This window comes from Notechis scutatus, chromosome Z (genome assembly GCF_049901735.1).
Source record: "Notechis scutatus isolate UNSWTSFEM ecotype Mainland chromosome Z, rNotScu1.2, whole genome shotgun sequence".
Lineage (NCBI taxonomy): Eukaryota > Metazoa > Chordata > Lepidosauria > Squamata > Elapidae > Notechis > Notechis scutatus.
In genome coordinates, this window is record NC_142025.1 from 140452509 (window position 1) to 140472001 (window position 19493).

General features: G+C 36.4%; 2 protein-coding genes across 2 annotated transcripts; one reads left to right on the forward strand and one right to left on the reverse strand.

Moving 5' to 3' along the window:
* Positions 1-1597: 1597 nt before the first annotated feature.
* Positions 1598-2878, reverse strand: LOC113432452 (olfactory receptor 5V1-like). The gene has a single exon (XM_026694591.2). It carries the CDS (start codon positions 2534-2536, stop codon positions 1598-1600), a length of 939 nt encoding a protein of 312 aa, XP_026550376.2. The 5' UTR covers positions 2537-2878.
* An 8839-nt stretch (positions 2879-11717) lies between these two features.
* LOC148129348 (olfactory receptor 10A4-like) lies at positions 11718-12662 on the forward strand. The gene has a single exon (XM_087947283.1). It carries the CDS (start codon positions 11784-11786, stop codon positions 12660-12662), a length of 879 nt encoding a protein of 292 aa, XP_087803409.1. The 5' UTR covers positions 11718-11783.
* The last annotated feature ends 6831 nt before the right edge of the window (positions 12663-19493 follow it).

A 19493-nucleotide genomic window follows, 5' to 3' on the forward strand; every position in this document is an offset into this window, starting at 1 on the left:
TTCTGAAATTGTTATATATTTGAGAGAACTTTGTCACTGGTTGTACTAAATCATCAAAAGTGTCTCTTGGGTCAATGTCAGAGACAAGGGAGTGAGCAGTCTCAAATAAGGGCTCATTTCATCTTCAACTTCACAGTGCAGATCTTCCAAGAACTCACAAAAATCTAATAAATTGAATCAAGGAAATATTGGTCTGCTGGTTACTACCTCCACGCAAATGAAGATAAAGGACTACCAACCAGTATTTCATTTTACAGTACATATAGAACGGACCAATGAATTTAGTATCTTTATTTTCCATTATTAAAAACAGCACCAAGAATAAAGCAAATATATTTATATAATATTGATGCTTCGTTGTACATAGTGATGTATTAAGCAATAAGCAGACTAAGCACATGCTTAGGGCACCAGGCCCAAAGGAGGAACCACAAAAAAATTATGTAGCCTAAGCTTGGCTTTGATTGTACAGTATGTACAAAGGAGGGTGGCATCGAGATTTGTCAGTGCTTAGGGCGCAGTGAGCCTTAATCCGCCACTGATTGTACAGAATTGAAATTACCACTACCACCCTTATCAGTTCATGAAATTTTTCCAGTCTTTTAAAAGTCCAGAGCCAGACATATGTCTCATCCTTCACTGACAAATCCATTAAATACATGTTTTACACATCTAGAGATGGGAAAATTACAATTCTGGTGTCACAACTATGAGGATGTTGCTAGCTGGAGGATATTGGATCTCCCTTCATGGGAGTGTTCTGTCTCCACCATTAATTACAGAAATCTGGATCATCCTCAAATATCTGGCAAGGGTTATATACCCATCTCTGCCCAACTTGGCCTTCTCAGCAGCTTTTGATATTCTTCTGGATCAACTCAGAGGACCAGGGATGGACAGCACCATGTTGTGCTGGTTCATCTCCCTTCCTTCAGGGTCAATTCTAGTTGCTGGTGATCGGGGAAGAAGGATCCCATCCTTGGTCCCTACTATGTGGAGTGCCACAGGGTACATGCTTTCTCCATTCCTATGACAGAATGTGACAACTCGCTGCCAGAAAATGTAACAATTGTATTTAATTATTTAAAATAAATAATAGATTGTTTTAATTTTTGCCATTGACATTTCATTCTGTCCCTTCTTTTGCATCCTTTTTAAAATGATTTTATTCTGCCATTTCTTTGACATTAGTGAAACTCTTGTCCGCAGTTGTCACACTGAGTTGGCCATGGTAAATTGGCCATGGCGAGTTGGCTGTGGTGAATTGTCATAGACCCTTCCAATGAGGCCATTGAATAACCTCATCCATCACCATGGGTTGAGGCATCATCAGTTCATTAGATAAAACCCATTTCTACTTTATTCCAATCAAGGATTAATAAAAAGTGGTGTGAGAGAGAGAATAACCAGAACAGTTAGGGTAATGTGACTTGCCGTATAGCAATAGCACTTATCCCTCTCTAAGCGGTTTACAGAGACAGCATATTGCCCCCTATTTCTCCTTGTTGCAAAATTCTGGGCATACCTTTGTATCAAATAAGCTAAGCTAAGATAAACAAATTATCTTTTCTAATAACCTCATTAAATTCTTTTGCTGTTAATGGAATTGATGAACTATTAGGCGCTCAAGGGCCTTTTTCACTTCTTTGTTTCTAAGGCTATAAATCAAGGGATTTAACATTGGAGTAATCATCCCATAGAGCATGCTCACTAGCCTATCCTGGTCTGGATGGTAACTGGATGAAGGTCTTATGTACGTAAAGATGATGGTTCCATAGAAAAGACAGACCACTATTAAGTGGGACGTGCAGGTAGAAAAGGCCTTACGTTTTCCCTCAGCAGAACGGATCCTCAGAACGGTGGCAATGATGTGAGTGTAAGAAATTAAGGTAATTAGAAAAGCCCCCACGCCAAATATGCCACCAACGATGAAGATAACCACCTCAGCCACATAGGTAGAAGCACAGGCTAAAGCCAACATGGGTGGGATGTCACAATAGAATTGGTTGACTTTGTTTAGTTGGCAGTAAGGAAGCGTGAAGGTCATTACAGTGTGCAACAATGAGTTGAGGAAGCCGGTGACCCACGTCCCGACAGTCATCTGAAGGCAAAGCTTCTTGTTCATGATGACCATGTATCGCAAAGGGTTGCATATGGCCACATAGCGGTCATAGGCCATGACGGCCAACAAGAAGACCTCAGTCCCTGCCAAGGCCACCAAGAAGTAGAGTTGTAACACACAGCCAGCAAAGGAGATGGAACTGTTTTCTGTCAAGAGGTTCTCTAGCATCTTGGGCACTGTAGCTGTGGGACAGAAGATGTCCAGCAAGGAAAGATTACTGAGGAAGAAATACATGGGGTTGTGCAACTGAGAATTAGTTCCTATGGCAAGAAGGATGGTGCCGTTACCCAGTAGTGTGACTAGATAGATAAGCAGAAAGGCCACAAACAAGGAGAGGCGGAAGGCTGGCAGGTCAGAAAGTCCAGTTAGGATGAATTCCGTCACTGCGGTGACATTCTCCATTTTCCTGCCCATCTCAGAGCTGTCCTGAAAGAGGTTGAAGATAGATCTTCCATCTTAAAGCATTGAGAACACATAGAGAATTTTGCTATAATCCATGACACCATGATTAAAAAAGAAACTAGGTTATCCAGCAACTCCTAAAGAGGTTATCTACTTCCAATTGCCATCCAGTAGGATCAAGCAGTATGATACGGTAAACTTGATATACTACAACCTCATTATACAGGCATACCTGTACAATGTTGGGTTAACATGGGATTGTGCAGCTGAGAATTAGTTCCTATGGCAAGGAGGATGGTGCCGTTGCCCAGTAGTGTGACAAGATAGATCAGCAAAATGATGACAAAGGGAAGCGGACAGCTGGGATGTCTGAAAGTCCCATTAAAATAAACTCTGTCACTTACAAGATAATAGGTATAAGCAAAAATATAGTTATGAATACATGGATACATATAAGAAAAATAAATATATATATAAAAGACACAATAGGACAGGGACAGTAGGCACGTTGGTGCGCTTATGCACACCCCCTACAGACCTCTTAGGAAAGGGGTGAGGTCAATAGTACACAGTCTAAGGTTAAAGTTTTGGGGGTTTGGGGAAGAAACCACAGAGTCAGGTAGAGTATTCCAGACATTGACCACTCTGTTGCTGAAGTCCTATTTGCTGCAATCAAGTTTGGTGCGATTAACCTTGAGTTTGTATCTATTATTTGCTCTTGTGTTGTTATGGTTGAAGCTGAAGTATTCATTGACAGGTAGGACATTGCAATGTATGATTTTATATACTATACTTAGTTCGGACCAAAGGTGGCATAGTTCTAGGTTTTCTAGGTCTAGAATTTCGAGTCTGGTGGTATAAGGTATTTTGCAACGAGTAGAGGAGTGGAGAACTCTTCTTGTGAAATATTTCTGGACTTTCTCAACTGTGTTAATATCAGATACGTAATGTGGGTTCCAGACTGATGAGCTGTATTCAAGTATTGGTCTAGCAAATGTTTTCTATGCTCTAGTTATTAGTGTAACATTACCAGAGAAAAAGTTGTTGTGTAGTCTTAACAACATAGATGTCCTTGAAAAGTAGCCCCTATCAGTGCAACCCAGGGCCTTCAGATGAACCTCATGCATTCAAAATATTTGCCACTTGATGGCATCTCAAATAGTATATTTTTCATCTATCTTTTCCCCTCAATGGTCGAGTGTGCTTTGGACTTTACTTTTATGCTTGTGTCAGTTCTATAAGATGAGGATTATTATATGGCTGGTCACCAATAATATAATTTTAGACTGGGACTTCTGGAATCAAGGACCAAAGACATCCCATATTACGGTTTAGCAATTTGACCTAAATTTTGCCCTTTTGTTATCTTCTAACTTTATTTTCTGTTCTTCTCTGAGGAAACTGTTTTGTTGTCTTTATTGTAAAAGAATGCAAAATGAATTGAGAAATGGAACTGATAATGTTCTAATCTGCCAAACTTCACTCTCCAGGGTATAAGTATGTCATATTTTGTATTCTTTCCTTTCTACAAAAATCATGTAGTAAACAATATTTGGAAGCTACCTTACACTTTATTCATTGATGCATCAGGTTAATATTATTCATGCAATATCCTTTAGTTTGGTTTTGTTATTATTCAATGAGATTTAAAATTATGATGCATGGACTCTTTTAACATAGTTAATTCCTTTAGATATAATCAATCAACAAGATATATACGTAAGCATATATTTATAGCTTGTCACTTTTTGGAGACAAAGTCACATGGAACTTTTGTGACTTGTGAAGAATAGTGGGGGGTGAGATTTGAACAAGGGAAACTGGAATAGAAAATGAAGATATCCAGGAAAAAGGAAAAAATATCTCACTGCTTTTTAAAAAATCCTTTTATTCACCCTCCCTTATAGCGTTAAAATCAGTGGTGGGATTCAAAAAAATGTACTACTGATTCTGTGGGCGTGGCAGAGGGAGGATATGTAAAATCTCCAGTCAGTGGTATTTGCCAGTTCTTCAAACTACTCAAAATTTCTGCTACCAGTTCTCCAGAACTGGTCAGAACCTGCTGAATACCACCTCTGGTTAAAATCCCTTACAGGCAGTCCTCAACTTATGACTACAATTGGCAACCAGAAATCTGGTTGTAAGTTGATGCAGTTGTAAGTTGAGGCACCCATATGACCAGATGTGTTTTTCTGACTTTTTTTTGGCAGTCACTAAGGAAGTCACTGCAATTGTTAAGCGAACTGTGTGGGCAATAAGCAAATCCATTCTTCTGAATGGGTGGGGGTTTTGGCCAGGAAACTGCAAAAAAAATTGGCACAAATTGCAGTTATGTGATTGTGGGACACTACAATGAGTTGTAAATGCAAACTGGTTGCTCAGTGGATGAAGTGAGGTTATGTGAGGAAGGGAGCAACATTCTGCAACAGTTGGAAGTGTTTTGCAGGCTGTAAATATCTCACGGAGATTCTCAGTCATCCAGGTCATGATTGTCCCAAAGGTGCTTTTCAAGAGGCAACTGGACTTTCTGTTTTTTTCTTTGAAGACGTTTTGCTTCTCATCCAAGAAGCTTCTTCAGCTCTCTGAAGCTTCTTCTCTTCTGAAGAGCTAAAGAGGCTTTCTGGATGAGAAGCAAAACGTCTTCAAAGAAAACCAGCAAGTCCAGTTGCCTCTTGAAAAGCACCTTGGTATCTAAGCTTTACAGCATCCGTTCCATAACTCCAAATGGCTGTAAAAATGACCAGTCATAAGTCATGTCAAAACTGCCTGTAATTTCAACTCTCTAAGGAAGCATTGACATTCATGGAGTATACATCCAAATGGGTATGCTATTTGGACACATTTTGCATATGATATTCTTCATCCTTTTCAGATGAAAAGCTGTAGAGTCTGCCAGGAAACATAAATAAAAGGGAGATGGATACCTAAAAATTGTCCCATAAATGCTGGATGAAGAAATGCTGGATGAAGAGTTATAACTTAGCTTGCCTCAACCACATGTCCAAAATTCTGATGGATGGAAGTTTCAGATTGAAATGTGCCTCAACTTATTCTGAAATTGTTATATATTTGAGAGAACTTTGTCACTGGTTGTACTAAATCATCAAAAGTGTCTCTTGGGTCAATGTCAGAGACAAGGGGTGAGCAGTCTCAAATAAGGGCTCATTTCATCTTCAACTTCACAGTGCAGATCTTCCAAGAACTCACAAAAATCTAATAAATTGAATCAAGGAAATATTGGTCTGCTGGTTACTACCTCCACGCAAATGAAGATAAAGGACTACCAACCAGTATTTCATTTTACAGTACATATAGAACGGACCAATGAATTTAGTATCTTTATTTTCCATTATTAAAAACAGCACCAAGAATAAAGCAAATATATTTATATAATATTGATGCTTCGTTGTACATAGTGATGTATTAAGCAATAAGCAGACTAAGCACATGCTTAGGGCACCAGGCCCAAAGGAGGAACCACAAAAAAATTATGTAGCCTAAGCTTGGCTTTGATTGTACAGTATGTACAAAGGAGGGTGGCATCGAGATTTGTCAGTGCTTAGGGCGCAGTGAGCCTTAATCCGCCACTGATTGTACAGAATTGAAATTACCACTACCACCCTTATCAGTTCATGAAATTTTTCCAGTCTTTTAAAAGTCCAGAGCCAGACATATGTCTCATCCTTCACTGACAAATCCATTAAATACATGTTTTACACATCTAGAGATGGGAAAATTACAATTCTGGTGTCACAACTATGAGGATGTTACTAGCTGGAGGATATTGGATCTCCCTTCATGGGAGTGTTCTGTCTCCACCATTAATTACAGAAATCTGGATCATCCTCAAATATCTGGCAAGGGTTATACATCCATCTCTGCCCAACTTGGCCTTCTCAGCAGCTTTTGATATTCTTCTGGATCAACTCAGAGGACCAGGGATGGACAGCACCATGTTGTGCTGGTTCATCTCCCTTCCTTCAGGGTAAATTCTAGTTGCTGGTGATCGGGGAAGAAGGATCCCATCCTTGGTCCCTACTATGTGGAGTGCCACAGGTACATGCTTTCTCCATTCCTATGACAGAATGTGACAACTCGCTGCCAGAAAATGTAACAATTGTATTTAATTATTTAAAATAAATAATAGATTGTTTTAATTTTTGCCATTGACATTTCATTCTGTCCCTTCTTTTGCATTCTTTTTTAAATGATTTTATTCTGCCATTTCTTTGACATTAGTGAAACTCTTGTCCCGCAGTTGTCCTCTGGCAACTTGGATGTGGCAAGTTGTCTCACAGTGAGTTGGCCATGGTGGATTGGCCATGGCGAGTTGGCCGTGGTGAATTGTCATAGACCCTTCCAATGAGTCCATTGAATAACCTCATCCATCACCATGGGTTGAGGCATCATCAGTTCATTAGATAAAACCCATTTCTATTTTATTCCAATCAAGGATTAATAAAAAGTGGTGTGAGAGAGAGAATAACCAGAACAGTTAGGGTAATGTGACTTGCCATATAGCAATAGCACTTATCCCTCTCTAAGCGGTTTACAGAGAAAGCATATTGCCCCCTATTTTATTTATTTTATTTATTTATTTATTTATTTGATTTGCCAATTGTTTACAAGATAATAAGTATAAGCGTATACATAGTTGTGAATACATGAAATGGGTACATATAAGAAAAATAAAAGAATAAGAGAAACAATAGGACAGGGACGGTAGGCACGTTGGTGCGCTTATGCACGCCCCCTACAGACCTCTTAGGAAGGGGGTGAGGTCAATAGTAGACAGTCTAAGGTTAAAGTTTTTGGGGTTTGGGAAGAGACTACAGAGTCGGGTAGAGTATTCCAGACATTGACCACTCTGTTGCTGAAGTCGTATTTCCTGCAATCAAGTTTGGTGCGGTTTACTTTGAGTTTGTATCTATTGTGTGCTCTTGTGTTGTTATGGTTGAAGCTGAAGTATTCATTGACAGGTAGGACATTGCAATGTATGATTTTATATACCATGCTTAAGTCAGACCGAAGACGGCGTAATTCAAGGTTTTCTAGTTCTAGAATTTCAAGTCTGGTGGCATAAGGTATTCTACAACGAGTAGAAGAGTGGAGAACTCTCCTTGTGAAATATTTCTGGACTTTCTCAATTGTGCTAATATCAGATACGTAATGAGGGTTCCAGACTGATGAACTGTATTCGAGTATTGGTCTAGCAAATGTTTTGTATGCTCTGGTTAGTAGTGTGATATTACCAGAGAAAAAGCTACGTAGAGATTAGGTTAACAACTCTTAATGCCTTTTGGCTATGTAGTTGCAGTGGGCTCTAGCACTTAGATCATTAGAGGTGAGTATTCCAAGGTCCTTTACAGAGCTTGGGTCATCAACAAGTTCTTGACTATTCAGCTTGTATTTTATTTTCTGATTTTTTTTTTGCCAATATGTAAGACAGAGCATTTATTTGTTGAGATTTGAAGTTGCCATTTGTTTGACCATTCAGATACATAGTCGAGATCTTTTTGAAGGGTAGCAGTATTGTCTGTGGTATTGAACAGCTTTACATCATCAGCGAAAAGAACGCAATTGCTCTTAATATGATCGCAGAGGTCATTTATGTAGAGTATGAAGAGAGTTGGTCCTAGAACACTGCCCTGGGGGACACCACTATTGACAGGTACTGGATTTGATAGGACGCTCCCGATTTTGACCATTTGTTGTCTGTTTGACAGGAATGCTTCTATCCAGTTATTCAGTTGTCCAGAGATACCATAGGATTTTATTTTTAGGAGTAGTTTGTCGTGTACCACTGAATCAAAGGCTTTACAGAAGTTTATGTAGATTGCGTCTATTGCTTTGCCCTGGTCGAGTTGTGTCGTCCATATGTTTTTGCAGTGTAAGAGTTGCAGATTACAGGATAGTTTTTTTCTGAAACCAAATTGTTTATTGGAGAGTAGGTTGTTTGTCTCTAAGTGGAGGATAATGGATTGGTTAATAATTGATTCCATGACTTTACAGATGACGCAGCATAAGGAGATTGGCCTGTAATTTTCAACTAGGCTTGGGTCTCCCTTTTTGAAGATGGGGATGACTGTGGCTTGTGACCATAGGTTAGGCAAGGAGCTGGTTCTGAAAGATTTTTCAAAGATTATGCTTAGAGGTTTGGCTATGGCAGTGGATAGCTTTCTTAAGAAGTAGGCACATATTCCATCCGGTCCAATAGATAGAGATGGTTTTAGATTGCGTAGTGATTTTTCAACATTGTCTTCTGTGAAATCGATATGTATTAGATCATTGTTGTTATCTGTGGTACGGCTAGGAAATACTGGGCATGATCCATTGCTGTTTACAAATACTGAGCCAAGAATGTGTTAAAGATGTTGGATTTAATGGTGTCGTCATTGCAGTCTTTACCATCAGGTCCTATCAAGGGGAGGGATGGACCTTGAGTCTTTTAGTTTGTTGTTTACAAAATTGTAAAAAGCACGGAAGGAATTGGTGCTTAGAAGGTTTTCCTCTTGTTTAATGTGATAATTGGTGCATTCGATCTTTATCTGGTGGCATAAATTTTTGTATCGGTTTTTGAAATTGGCAACGTGACCAGATTTGTTTTTCCGCCAGAGTGATCTCTTTTTGGATTGAAGTTTCCTTATTGATATGGGTAATCTGCTTTTTTGTTTTGTTTTGGGAGTTGTTGTTGGAATATATAGTTTGATGACTCTTTTGACTTCAAATAAAAATATGTTGTAATGGTCTTCAACAGTATTGCATCCAGTGAATAGAGATTGCCAATCAAGGGATGAGAGATCGTTGTGTATAAGATCATAGTTGCCTTTTTTGAAGTTACAATTGGGGATTACATCATTGTGGTGATTTTTGTGTGGACGTATGTTGAGACAAAAAGTCAATCATATTGTGGTCACTACTGGAAAAGGGTTCTTTAGTTTGTATTCCGTAAATTAAATTCAAACTATTGCAGAAGATGAGATCAAGGCAGTTGTTTAGTCTAGTGTTGTTGGTTACTAGTTGTTCCAGTCCCAGATTTGTAATAGCATTATAGAAGGTTGTGTGTATGATTTCAGTTGTACAGTCATTTAGGGTCCAGTCAATATGAGGTAGATTGAAATCACCAAGAAAGATAAAAGGGTATGGGCAGGATGCAGCCCATGTTAGTAATGTATTTAGCTTGTTTACATGTTCGATGTCATAATCAGGTGCTCTGTAACATAGTAAGAATCGAATTGTGATATTTAAGGATAGTTCACAGATGATGGTTTCAGGAAGGGCAAGCTCCTGGGTAACTTAATATAATTAATATATATATATATATAATTTTTTTTTATTTTTTCTTATTTTTTACAAACATATTATTGTGTGAACAGTGTGGCACCGGAGTGTCTTACTTTTTAAAACAAAGATGACAATATTCTTCATATTTAATACTGCTGACAATCTTATAAAATTTAATATTGATACACATAGTTTGTTAAATTATAATCTTTCATTCTTAGATTATTCACCATTTAAAAATCTTATTTCTGTGTCAATCTCCATATTCTAAATATTACTCTTTTAACTGAAAATAAAATATTATTAATCATATTTGTAGTATTTAACAGACTTATGTAATTCTAATAATAATTCATCAATTTATATTAAGTTATAATCTTCTATTATTTATCCCCTTTCTGATTTTTAATTATGCCACTATTATTATTATTTTTAATATCCCCTTTCTAGTAACATTTTACAACTTACTTATTGAAAATAAAATAGTATTCATCATATCTATGTTTGACAAGTTATATAATTCTAATAATAGTACAGTTGTTTTTATTAAGTTATAGTCTTTCATTATTATTTTATTGAATATTTCAATATGTTATTTTATGTCGATCAAATTCTACATGTCATTCCTTTTCCTACAAATAAAATATTCATATTCATATTCATTACAACAATCTTATATAGTTTAATTAATCATACACATATTTATGTTAAATTGTATTCTCCAATTGTTTAATTATTCCATGTAACATATTCAAAATTACTCTCATTAAAATTCTAAATTCCCTTGTTATTAATTCACCTTATACTGTGAAGATATGTATTCCCTTAGTCCCCCTTTCTCTGACTTCTAGCTCTTTTTTGTTATCCATCATCTCTCACTTGCATTAAAGCTTGGATTATTCATTTCTTAGCTTGTCTCCCATATTCCTCTCTTGGATCTTTACCTCTATCTACTACCACTTCTTGGCCCATCCTCTTATACATTTCTCCCTTCTCTACCCAATTCCACTGCCTCATTTTCAAGTTATCTACTTTTACCCCTGTCTCTCTCCCAAAGAAAGCTCCCTGCAGTTCCAATTCCTGTTTAACTTCCCTTAAAATACTCTCCCAACTCAGCCCAGAAATAAAAGGGATAAAAGGCCATTTATTTTGTTTTTTAAAAATTAAAGGATGTATTATATTCCCCTTGCATGGTGATTTTGTTTGCAGTGAATGATCACTCTTTGTAGGTTATGGCATTACTGACTTAAAGGGAAACTATTCTGTTGCAATGTCATTATAAACTTCAAAGTTTGCTTCCAGTTAGTAGCTGCTTCCTGGTTAAGTGGTTTCACTGGATTTTCCAACTCTGCTCTACAGAATCCTTCCCCTAAGGTCCATCCCCTAAGGTGAATCCTCAGGCTTCTCTCAGGAGATCTCGTTCGACAACAAACTTCTCTCCTGTCTCTAAAATTTCTGGTCCTCTAGGAGTCAACTGATTTTAAAGGTGCCTTCACAGTCTTTGATGTTGGCAGAAGCAAAATATCTGCAAATATGAAATATATTTTCCAGGAAAAGGGATAGATGAAGAGTCATGTATGGCATGGAAATTTTTAGAGCTTTGAATCACCAGTACATATTAGTACACCTTCAGTTTTTCAGAAGGCAAAATATTCCATTTTCCTAAAAATATCAGAAAAAATTTAAAAGTAATATTAATGCTTACTACTTTCCCTAAGGTCATGTTTAGTGGGTTGGTTCTTCATTTGTGCAACATCACTGAAAGTTTTATTCATCTAACTTGCTAGTAGGGGTATAAGGAAATAGGGTCTGAGTTTCAAGGATAATAAGCCTATTTCCTTGTTAAGGACTGCTTGATTCTTTAATTAATTATCCTCTTGTGTTCTCAGGCTTCCATCTTGATAGTACCATGAAAAAAGACAACCAATCCTGTTTGGATGAGATCGATCTTCTAGGCTTCTCTGATTTCTAGTCCATGCGAGAGCTTCTCTTTTGCATGTTTCTGATCTTCTATCTCATGACTTTGATGGGAAACAGTCTGATTTTGATCCTCATCATTCTCAATCCCACCCTTCACACCCCAATGTTCTTCTTCCTCTGGAACTTGTCCTTTTTGGAAATTGGCTATACCTCCACCATCAGCCCAAAGATGTTAATGATTCTTGTCTCAGAAAACCGGACTATATCCTTCTGGGGCTGTGGTTGTCAAATGTGTTTCTTTATTCTCTTTGGTCTTGCTGAATGTTGTCTTCTTTGTGTCATGTCGTATGACCGCTATGTTGCCATTTGCAAACCCTTGCAATACCCATGTATTATGAAATACAGGAAATGTGCTATGTTTGCTGCTGTATCATGGGCCATTGGTGTTTTTGTGAGTTTGGGACAATCTGTTTCTATCTTCACCCTTCCCTTCTGTGGATCAAATAGAATCAACTATTTCTTCTGTGACATTAAGCATGTTCTAAAATTGGCTTCCACTGATACCTATAAGGATGAATTGGCCATTGCCATACTAATAACTCTAATTATCTTGACACCCCTTTTGTTCATCCTTTTTTCCTACATCCTCATCATCCCCACTATTCTCAACATGCCTGGGGCCAAAAACAGAAGCAAAGCATTTTCCACTTGTTCCTCACATCTCACCGTAGTCTGCATTTTCTATGGAACTGCAATTGTTACCTACATTCGTCCCAACTCAGAATACTCCATGAACAGAAGCAGATTCCTTGGCCTGCTCTATACAGTGGTGACCCCAAGCCTGAATCCCCTCATTTATAGCTTAAGGAATAAAGAGATAAAAGCTGCTTTCAAGAAATTTGTAGCAAGGAGGCAGGCCTCTTTTATGGGATAATCTTAGTATATCCAGGTAAAATCTCTTCAAAACAATGAGGTTGTTGTACACATATTTATGGATTACAACAAACCTCTGAGGATACCAGGGGTAGATTACACCCATTAGAGCAGAATGACCCAGGGGTGTGACAGATTTATTCAAAGAAATGAAGAGTCCTGAAAGGTAACCTAAATTCATTATTGTAAAATATGCAGAATTCAAATAAAAGATTGATTACCCATCTGCTTAGAACATCTGCAAAAAGAGGAGGCAACAGAATGCACATGAAGAGTTATTTCAAAGATTATAAAATTTTTGCTTCAATATTGGCAGAAAGACTTAAAAAATATTTAAATAACTTTATTCATTCTGATCAAAATGGATTTCTGCCAAAGAGACAAATCAAGGATAATATGAGAGTAATTTTGGATACCTTGGAATACTATGAGGCACACCCTGAAAAACAAATGGCTTTGATATTTCTGGATGCACAAAAGGCATTTGATAATGTGAATTGGCGATTCATGTTGTTATTGTTGGAACAGATGGGGTTTGCCAGAAAATTTATTCAAGCAATAGAAGCCATATACTACAAACAAATGGCAAATGATAGAGGGAGAATTGAAAGACTCTATCAATATAAGAAAAGGAACAAGACAAGGGTGCCCACTATCACCTTTGCTATTTGTGTTAACTTTGGAAGTGCTAAATAGAAATATTAGAGACGAAAAGAGTACAAAAGGAATGAAAATTAAAAAGGAAGAATTTAAATTGCAAGCCTTTGCAGATGACTTGGTTGTTATGTTAGAAGACCCTTTAGAAGCAGCACCAAAATTATTGGAAAAGATAGAGGCATATGGCAAGGTGGCTGGTTTGAAAATAAACAAAGATAAGACAAAGATTTTTGACAAAGAATATGTTATCAAGACAAAAGGAAGAATTGGCAGATCTATTGAAAATTCACGTCATGAATAAGATTTAAGTATTTGGGGATACATCTCACAGCAAGATGTAGTACATTAAAAGAGAACAATTATATTAAACTTAAGCAGCAGATAGCGCTTGACTTGGCAAAATGGGAAAATCTACAATTGTCATTAATAGGGAGAATTTCAACAATCAAGATGAATATATTACCCAGAATTCTATATTTGTTCCAAACAATTCCAATTAGGCTTGGAAAAGACTATTTTGAAGATTTAAATAAAATTGTGTTGAAATATATATGGCAAGGTAAGAAAGCGAGAATAAAGTTAAAACTTTTGCAACATGCTAGAATTAGAGGAGGATTTGATTTGGCTAATTGGGAGTTGTATTACCAAGCTACAAACTTGATGTGGGTCAAGGAATGGATAACATTAAGAAATACTAGATTGTTCACAGTAGACGGACATGATTTGTTGTTGGGGTGGCACGCTTTTTTATGGTACAAGGGAACTAAAATATGGGGATATTTCAGAAGACATCATATACGGGAGTCTTTGTGGTTAAATTGGGAGAAGACTAAAAGACAATGTTATTTGAAAATTCCAGTCTGGTTATTGACTATTGAAACATTTTCTTATCCTATAATATACAAGAAGGAACAAACAGTTAGATATGGGGAAATATTGAATGAAAAGGGTGAACTTAAATCGATGCAAAATCTAGAGGAACAAGGTACAAAGATGAATTGGTTTTCATATGCGCAAATACATTCAAGGTATGATAAAGATCTCAAAACAGAAGGATTCTATGATAAATTGACTGACTTAGATAAGATTTTGACAGGTACTGATGAAAAGGTGATTAAAAAACTGTACGGATATTTATTAGAAATTAAACTAGAAGAAGAACAAATGAAAGAAACTATGATTGCTTGGGGGAAGAATTTTGGATATGGAATTGATTTAGAGAAATGGCAAAAATTGTGGTCTGAAAATTATAAAATGACAATGTCAACAGCATATAAAGAAAATTTGTATAAGATGTTTTACAGGTGGCATTTCCCCCCGATAAGAATAGCAAGAATGTTCAAGAACAAATCCAAAAAATGTTGGAAATGTCATCAGATACCTGGCTCATATTACCATATGTGGTGGACCTGTGCGGACGCTAGAAAATACTGGACTAAAATCCACATGTGGTTGGAAAAAATGACAAAAAAATATATAGATTTGAAACCAAAGATATTTTTATTGGGAATTTTACCTGATACATATAGCAAAGATTTGAAATACCTGATTGTAAATGTATTAACAGCGGCTAGGATTGTATTTGCTAAAAACTGGAAAAATGAGAAAATACCATCGCAGGAGGAAATCATTAAGAAAATATTGGAATGTGCTGAAATGAGAAGATTGACATTTGAAATTAGAGAACAAGCGGATAAACAATTTTATAAAATTTGGGATCTTTTCTATCAATGGTTAGATAATAAAATACAATAATGAAATATTTAGAATTTTAGAAAATAATAAATATATAAAGATGTATTTTTTTTCTTTTTTACTATATCTATAAAAAAAATTAGGATAGATTTGGGAGGATTATATGAATTGTTACAAAATAATATTAATATTATTAATATATATTAATAATATTAATATGAATGAGTAAAATTATTGTCAAATGATTGATTAATAATGATACTAGGGTATTCAATTTCTGATTGATAATATGAGCTATTATGCAATGTAACTGTAATTGAAGACTATGAAATGGATGCACACAAAAAATTTGTAAACCAACCGGCACACTGCTTGTATACTTATGGAAGAAAGGTTGATGTTTTTGTTTGTTTATGTTTGTCTTTAAAAATCAATGAAATATTTACAAAAAAAAAAAAAAGAAAAGTTACTTCAAGAAGGCATTATCAAGGAGATGGATCTTCTTTATGTAATAATACAAGAATGTCATTGTTTTCGTCCCTTAATCAGATTGTGCTCATGTTATGGGTAAAAATAAAATCCCGAAGTTGCTGAGAGTAGATGTTTCTTCCTGGATTACCCAGGGTTAAGAATAATTTATTTCAACAAGGTAAGAACCCTGACCAGAAAGATACATCTTTTATTCAGGTAAAACAAGTATATGATTGAACAATTATTTCCTTACAAGGAAGACTACCAGGCAGGAATATGGAAAAAGAATGGGTGATGAAAGAAGAAAGAGATAATGTGTGGAAGAAGAAGGACCAGATTAGCAAGAGATTCTTCACACTGCTCTACACTGTATTAACCCTAAGCTTGAACCCCATCATTTACAGCTTGTGTAGACAGGAATTGGGTCTTCTTTAGGTAATAACCAATTGTATTAATCGGTTTCATCTCTTCAACAGATCACTTTCTCACCCATCTATAGATAGGGACAGAATAAACTCTAGAAAATGTCAATGGCTGACATTAACCTTAACTCTAGAATTACTTATATCTGAAGATAGATTTATTTGAATAAGGGAAGAGCCCCCAAAAGAAACTTATTTTAATTTAATTTTAATGTATTTTTCTGATAGAATACAAGTAAAAGTCCTCTGTCCATTTTCTTAATAGGAAGACTTCAGGATAGTTCAAGCTATGTAGAGAAAAAGAGGCATTGTAAGACTATAAAACTGAGGTCAGATGAACGGAGGATGCAAGGAGGATGAAACCCTATAGGTCCATTACAATTATAATCTGTGGATTTCAACCACTCTTCCCCCTCTCAGTTTGTTGGAGGTAGCAGAAAGAGGCTGAGGATATCCACTATGAGACAGCTAATTACAGGGTTTGACACTTCTGGTGTCGTCACCTGGGTTGGCTTTTCTAGGATCTATAACAAATTATAAAAAATAACAGAGATGGATGAGACCTTGGAGGTCTTCTACTCCAACTACCAGCTCAGACAGGAAACCCTACAGTATACCATTTCAGACAAATGGTTGTCCAATCTCTTCTTAAAAACTTCCTGTGATGGAGCGCCCACAACTGCTAGAGGCAAATTGTTCAACCGATTAATTGTTCTAAGTCAGGAAATTCCTCCTTAGTTCTAAGTTGATTGTCTCCTTTGTTAGGTTCTATCCATTGCTTCTTGCCCTGCCTTCAGGTGTTTTGGAGAATAGGTTGACCCCCTCTTCTTTGTGGCAGCCCCTAAGATATTGGAACATTGCTATCATGTCACCCCCAGTCCTTCTGTTCACTAGACTAGACATACCCAATTCCTCCAATGTTCTTCATATGTTTGTCTTCAGTCCTCTGGTCTTCTTTTTTGCTCTTCTCTGCACTCTTTCTATAGTCTCAACATCTTTTTTATATTGTAGTGACCAAAACTGGATGCAATTTTCCAAGTGTGGTCTTGGTTAGTGTAAAACTTGACAGACAAGTTGAAAGTCAGATGATAGAAAAAGCAGAGAAAAGTAAAGAGATTATCAGTATCTATATAAACCAGAAGGAAAGAGAGTCTGGTAAAGTCTGCTGAAGGCGCATGGAACGCTGTTACCTTCCCACCAAAAGTGGCACCTATTTTTCTACTTGCATTTTTACATGCTTTCGAACTGCTAGGTTGGCAAAAGCTGGGACAAATAACGGCAGCTCACTCCGTTACGTGGTGCTAGGGATTCAAACTGCCGATCTTTCTGATTGACAAGAACAAAAAACAGGAAACAGCAATATAAGATCCCTTTGGCATATAATCTTTTTTATTTTTGATTGGGGCACTGGGATTTTTCAAGTATATCTATTCATCTCCCAAACAGATGAGATTTGCTTTCATGGAATTGAAGAAATGTCACAAAACCCTTCTAATTCCCATTGCAAAAGAAAGACCTAAAGAAAATATCTATTTTAATTTACTTCTATGATGTAAATTAATGATGTAAACCAAGGTTTTTTGAACATGGCCACTTTAAAATAAGTGAACTTTAGCTTCCACTTTTTCAAGTCCACATTTCTTAAAGTAGCCAAATTTGGCATTTCTTCTCTGTCTTTTAACTCCATATTTAACCTATCCATCTCTGCACACTCAAGAATCTTTCTTATGACCATTATGTCAGAGGGAGTGTTATCTTGTTTCCAGTTTTGAGTGAAGGCAATTCTGGCCATTGTTATTATATGTATCATAATGTATTGCAGTTTTTTGCAGATATTTTGTTTTAGTATGCCCAATAAAAATAGTTCTGGTTTCATCTCAGTTTTTTGTTTAGTAATTTCTTCTAACCAATTCTTTACTTTTAGCCAGTATTTGCTAGCTTTAGGACAGGTCCACCACATGTGAAAGAAGTTCCTTGTTTATAGTTACATCTCCAGCATTTTGCTGATCTGTTTGGAATCTTGCTGGGGTAAATGCCAGTGGTAGAATATTTTGTACAGATTTTCTTTGTAGCAGCTGACATTGTTGACTTATAATTTTTCTCCCACAATGTTTCCCAATGTTCCAATTCAAGGCTGTACCCAAAATTTTTGGCCCATATTACTATAGTCTCTTTTGCTGTTTCTTCCTCCATTTTAAATCTTAAAAGATAATTATATGCTTTGGTGATCATTTTTCCCCTGTTCCCTGTATTGTTTTATCTAATTTCTGTTTGTCTTTTTAGAAGCTGTGTTATTCTAAATCTTTTTTGTACCTTGTCCGAATTTGTAAATAAGGCCACCATTTAATCTCAAGTTCTTGGGCCTTTAACTCCTGATTTGATTTTAATTCTCCTTTCTCATCCAATAGCTCTTTGTATCTTACTACCTTATTGAAATCTAAAACATTGGGATATATCATTGCCTTCATAGTCGATAGCCAAATTTGGATTTTCATATAATGGTTTTTCTTGATTTTTTTCCCCATACGTATAACAGGGAATCCCTCACTGAATGATTTCATTTAGTACTTTCATTATAGTATTTCTTATTGACATGCATACTATTCAATAGATGCTTCTGTAACTACCGCTACCTCACCATAGCAATCCTAGGAGTTCAGGTATTGTCCATGTTACATTTTTGCAGATCCAAAGAAATTAACCATTTCATTTATAAGCAGCCTCATCTTGAAGGAGGCTCATCCTGAGTTGTACTGTATATTGGGGTTGGACTAGACTCTGAGGTCTCTTCCAACTCTATTATTCTATTACATCCTTCTCCTCTGCTTGAATGTGATCTTGGCACTCTGGATGTTTATCACTGTAGCATTCCTGAACTTCTGGCCATCTTGAGACTTCCTGAACAGGAGTATAGAAAGCCTTCTTAGTTGGTACATCCTATTTTATTGTGATGAACTTGAATTATGAGACCATCACTGTCATGTAAAAATTATTCCCAGATTATCATTCTGCAGAATTCCCAAAAGCAGAATTTTCTACATATACTAAGAACACAGTGTAGGGTATGTGTTTTTAATCCCATCATATACAACTCCTTAAGATGAAAACCAGAGGGGTCTTCAAAGTATCTCACATTATAGAAGGAATTTCAGAAGATTCAATGGCAACTTTTTATTTATTTTTTTATTTGTCAATTGCTTACAAGATAATAGGTATAAGTAAACATATAGTTATGAATACATGGATACATATAAGAAAAATAAATATATATATAAAAGACACAAAAGGACAGGGACAGTAGGCACGTTGGTGCGCTTATGCACACCCCCTATAGACCTCTTAGGAAAGGGGTGAGGTCAATAGTACACAGTCTAAGGTTAAAGTTTTGGAGGTTTGGGGAAGAAACCACAGAGTCAGGTAGAGTATTCCAGACATTGACCACTCTGTTGCTGAAGTCCTATTTGCTGCAATCAAGTTTGGTGCGATTAACCTTGAGTTTGTATCTATTATTTGCTCTTGTGTTGTTATGGTTGAAGCTGAAGTATTCATTGACAGGTAGGACATTGCAATGTATGATTTTATATACT

Bases quoted from the DNA above. Each gene is read 5' to 3' on its own strand.
- LOC113432452 (XM_026694591.2), bottom strand. From the start codon at position 2,536: ATGGGCAGGAAAATGGAGAATGTCACCGCAGTGACGGAATTCATCCTA.
- LOC148129348 (XM_087947283.1), top strand. From the start codon at position 11,784: ATGCGAGAGCTTCTCTTTTGCATGTTTCTGATCTTCTATCTCATGACT.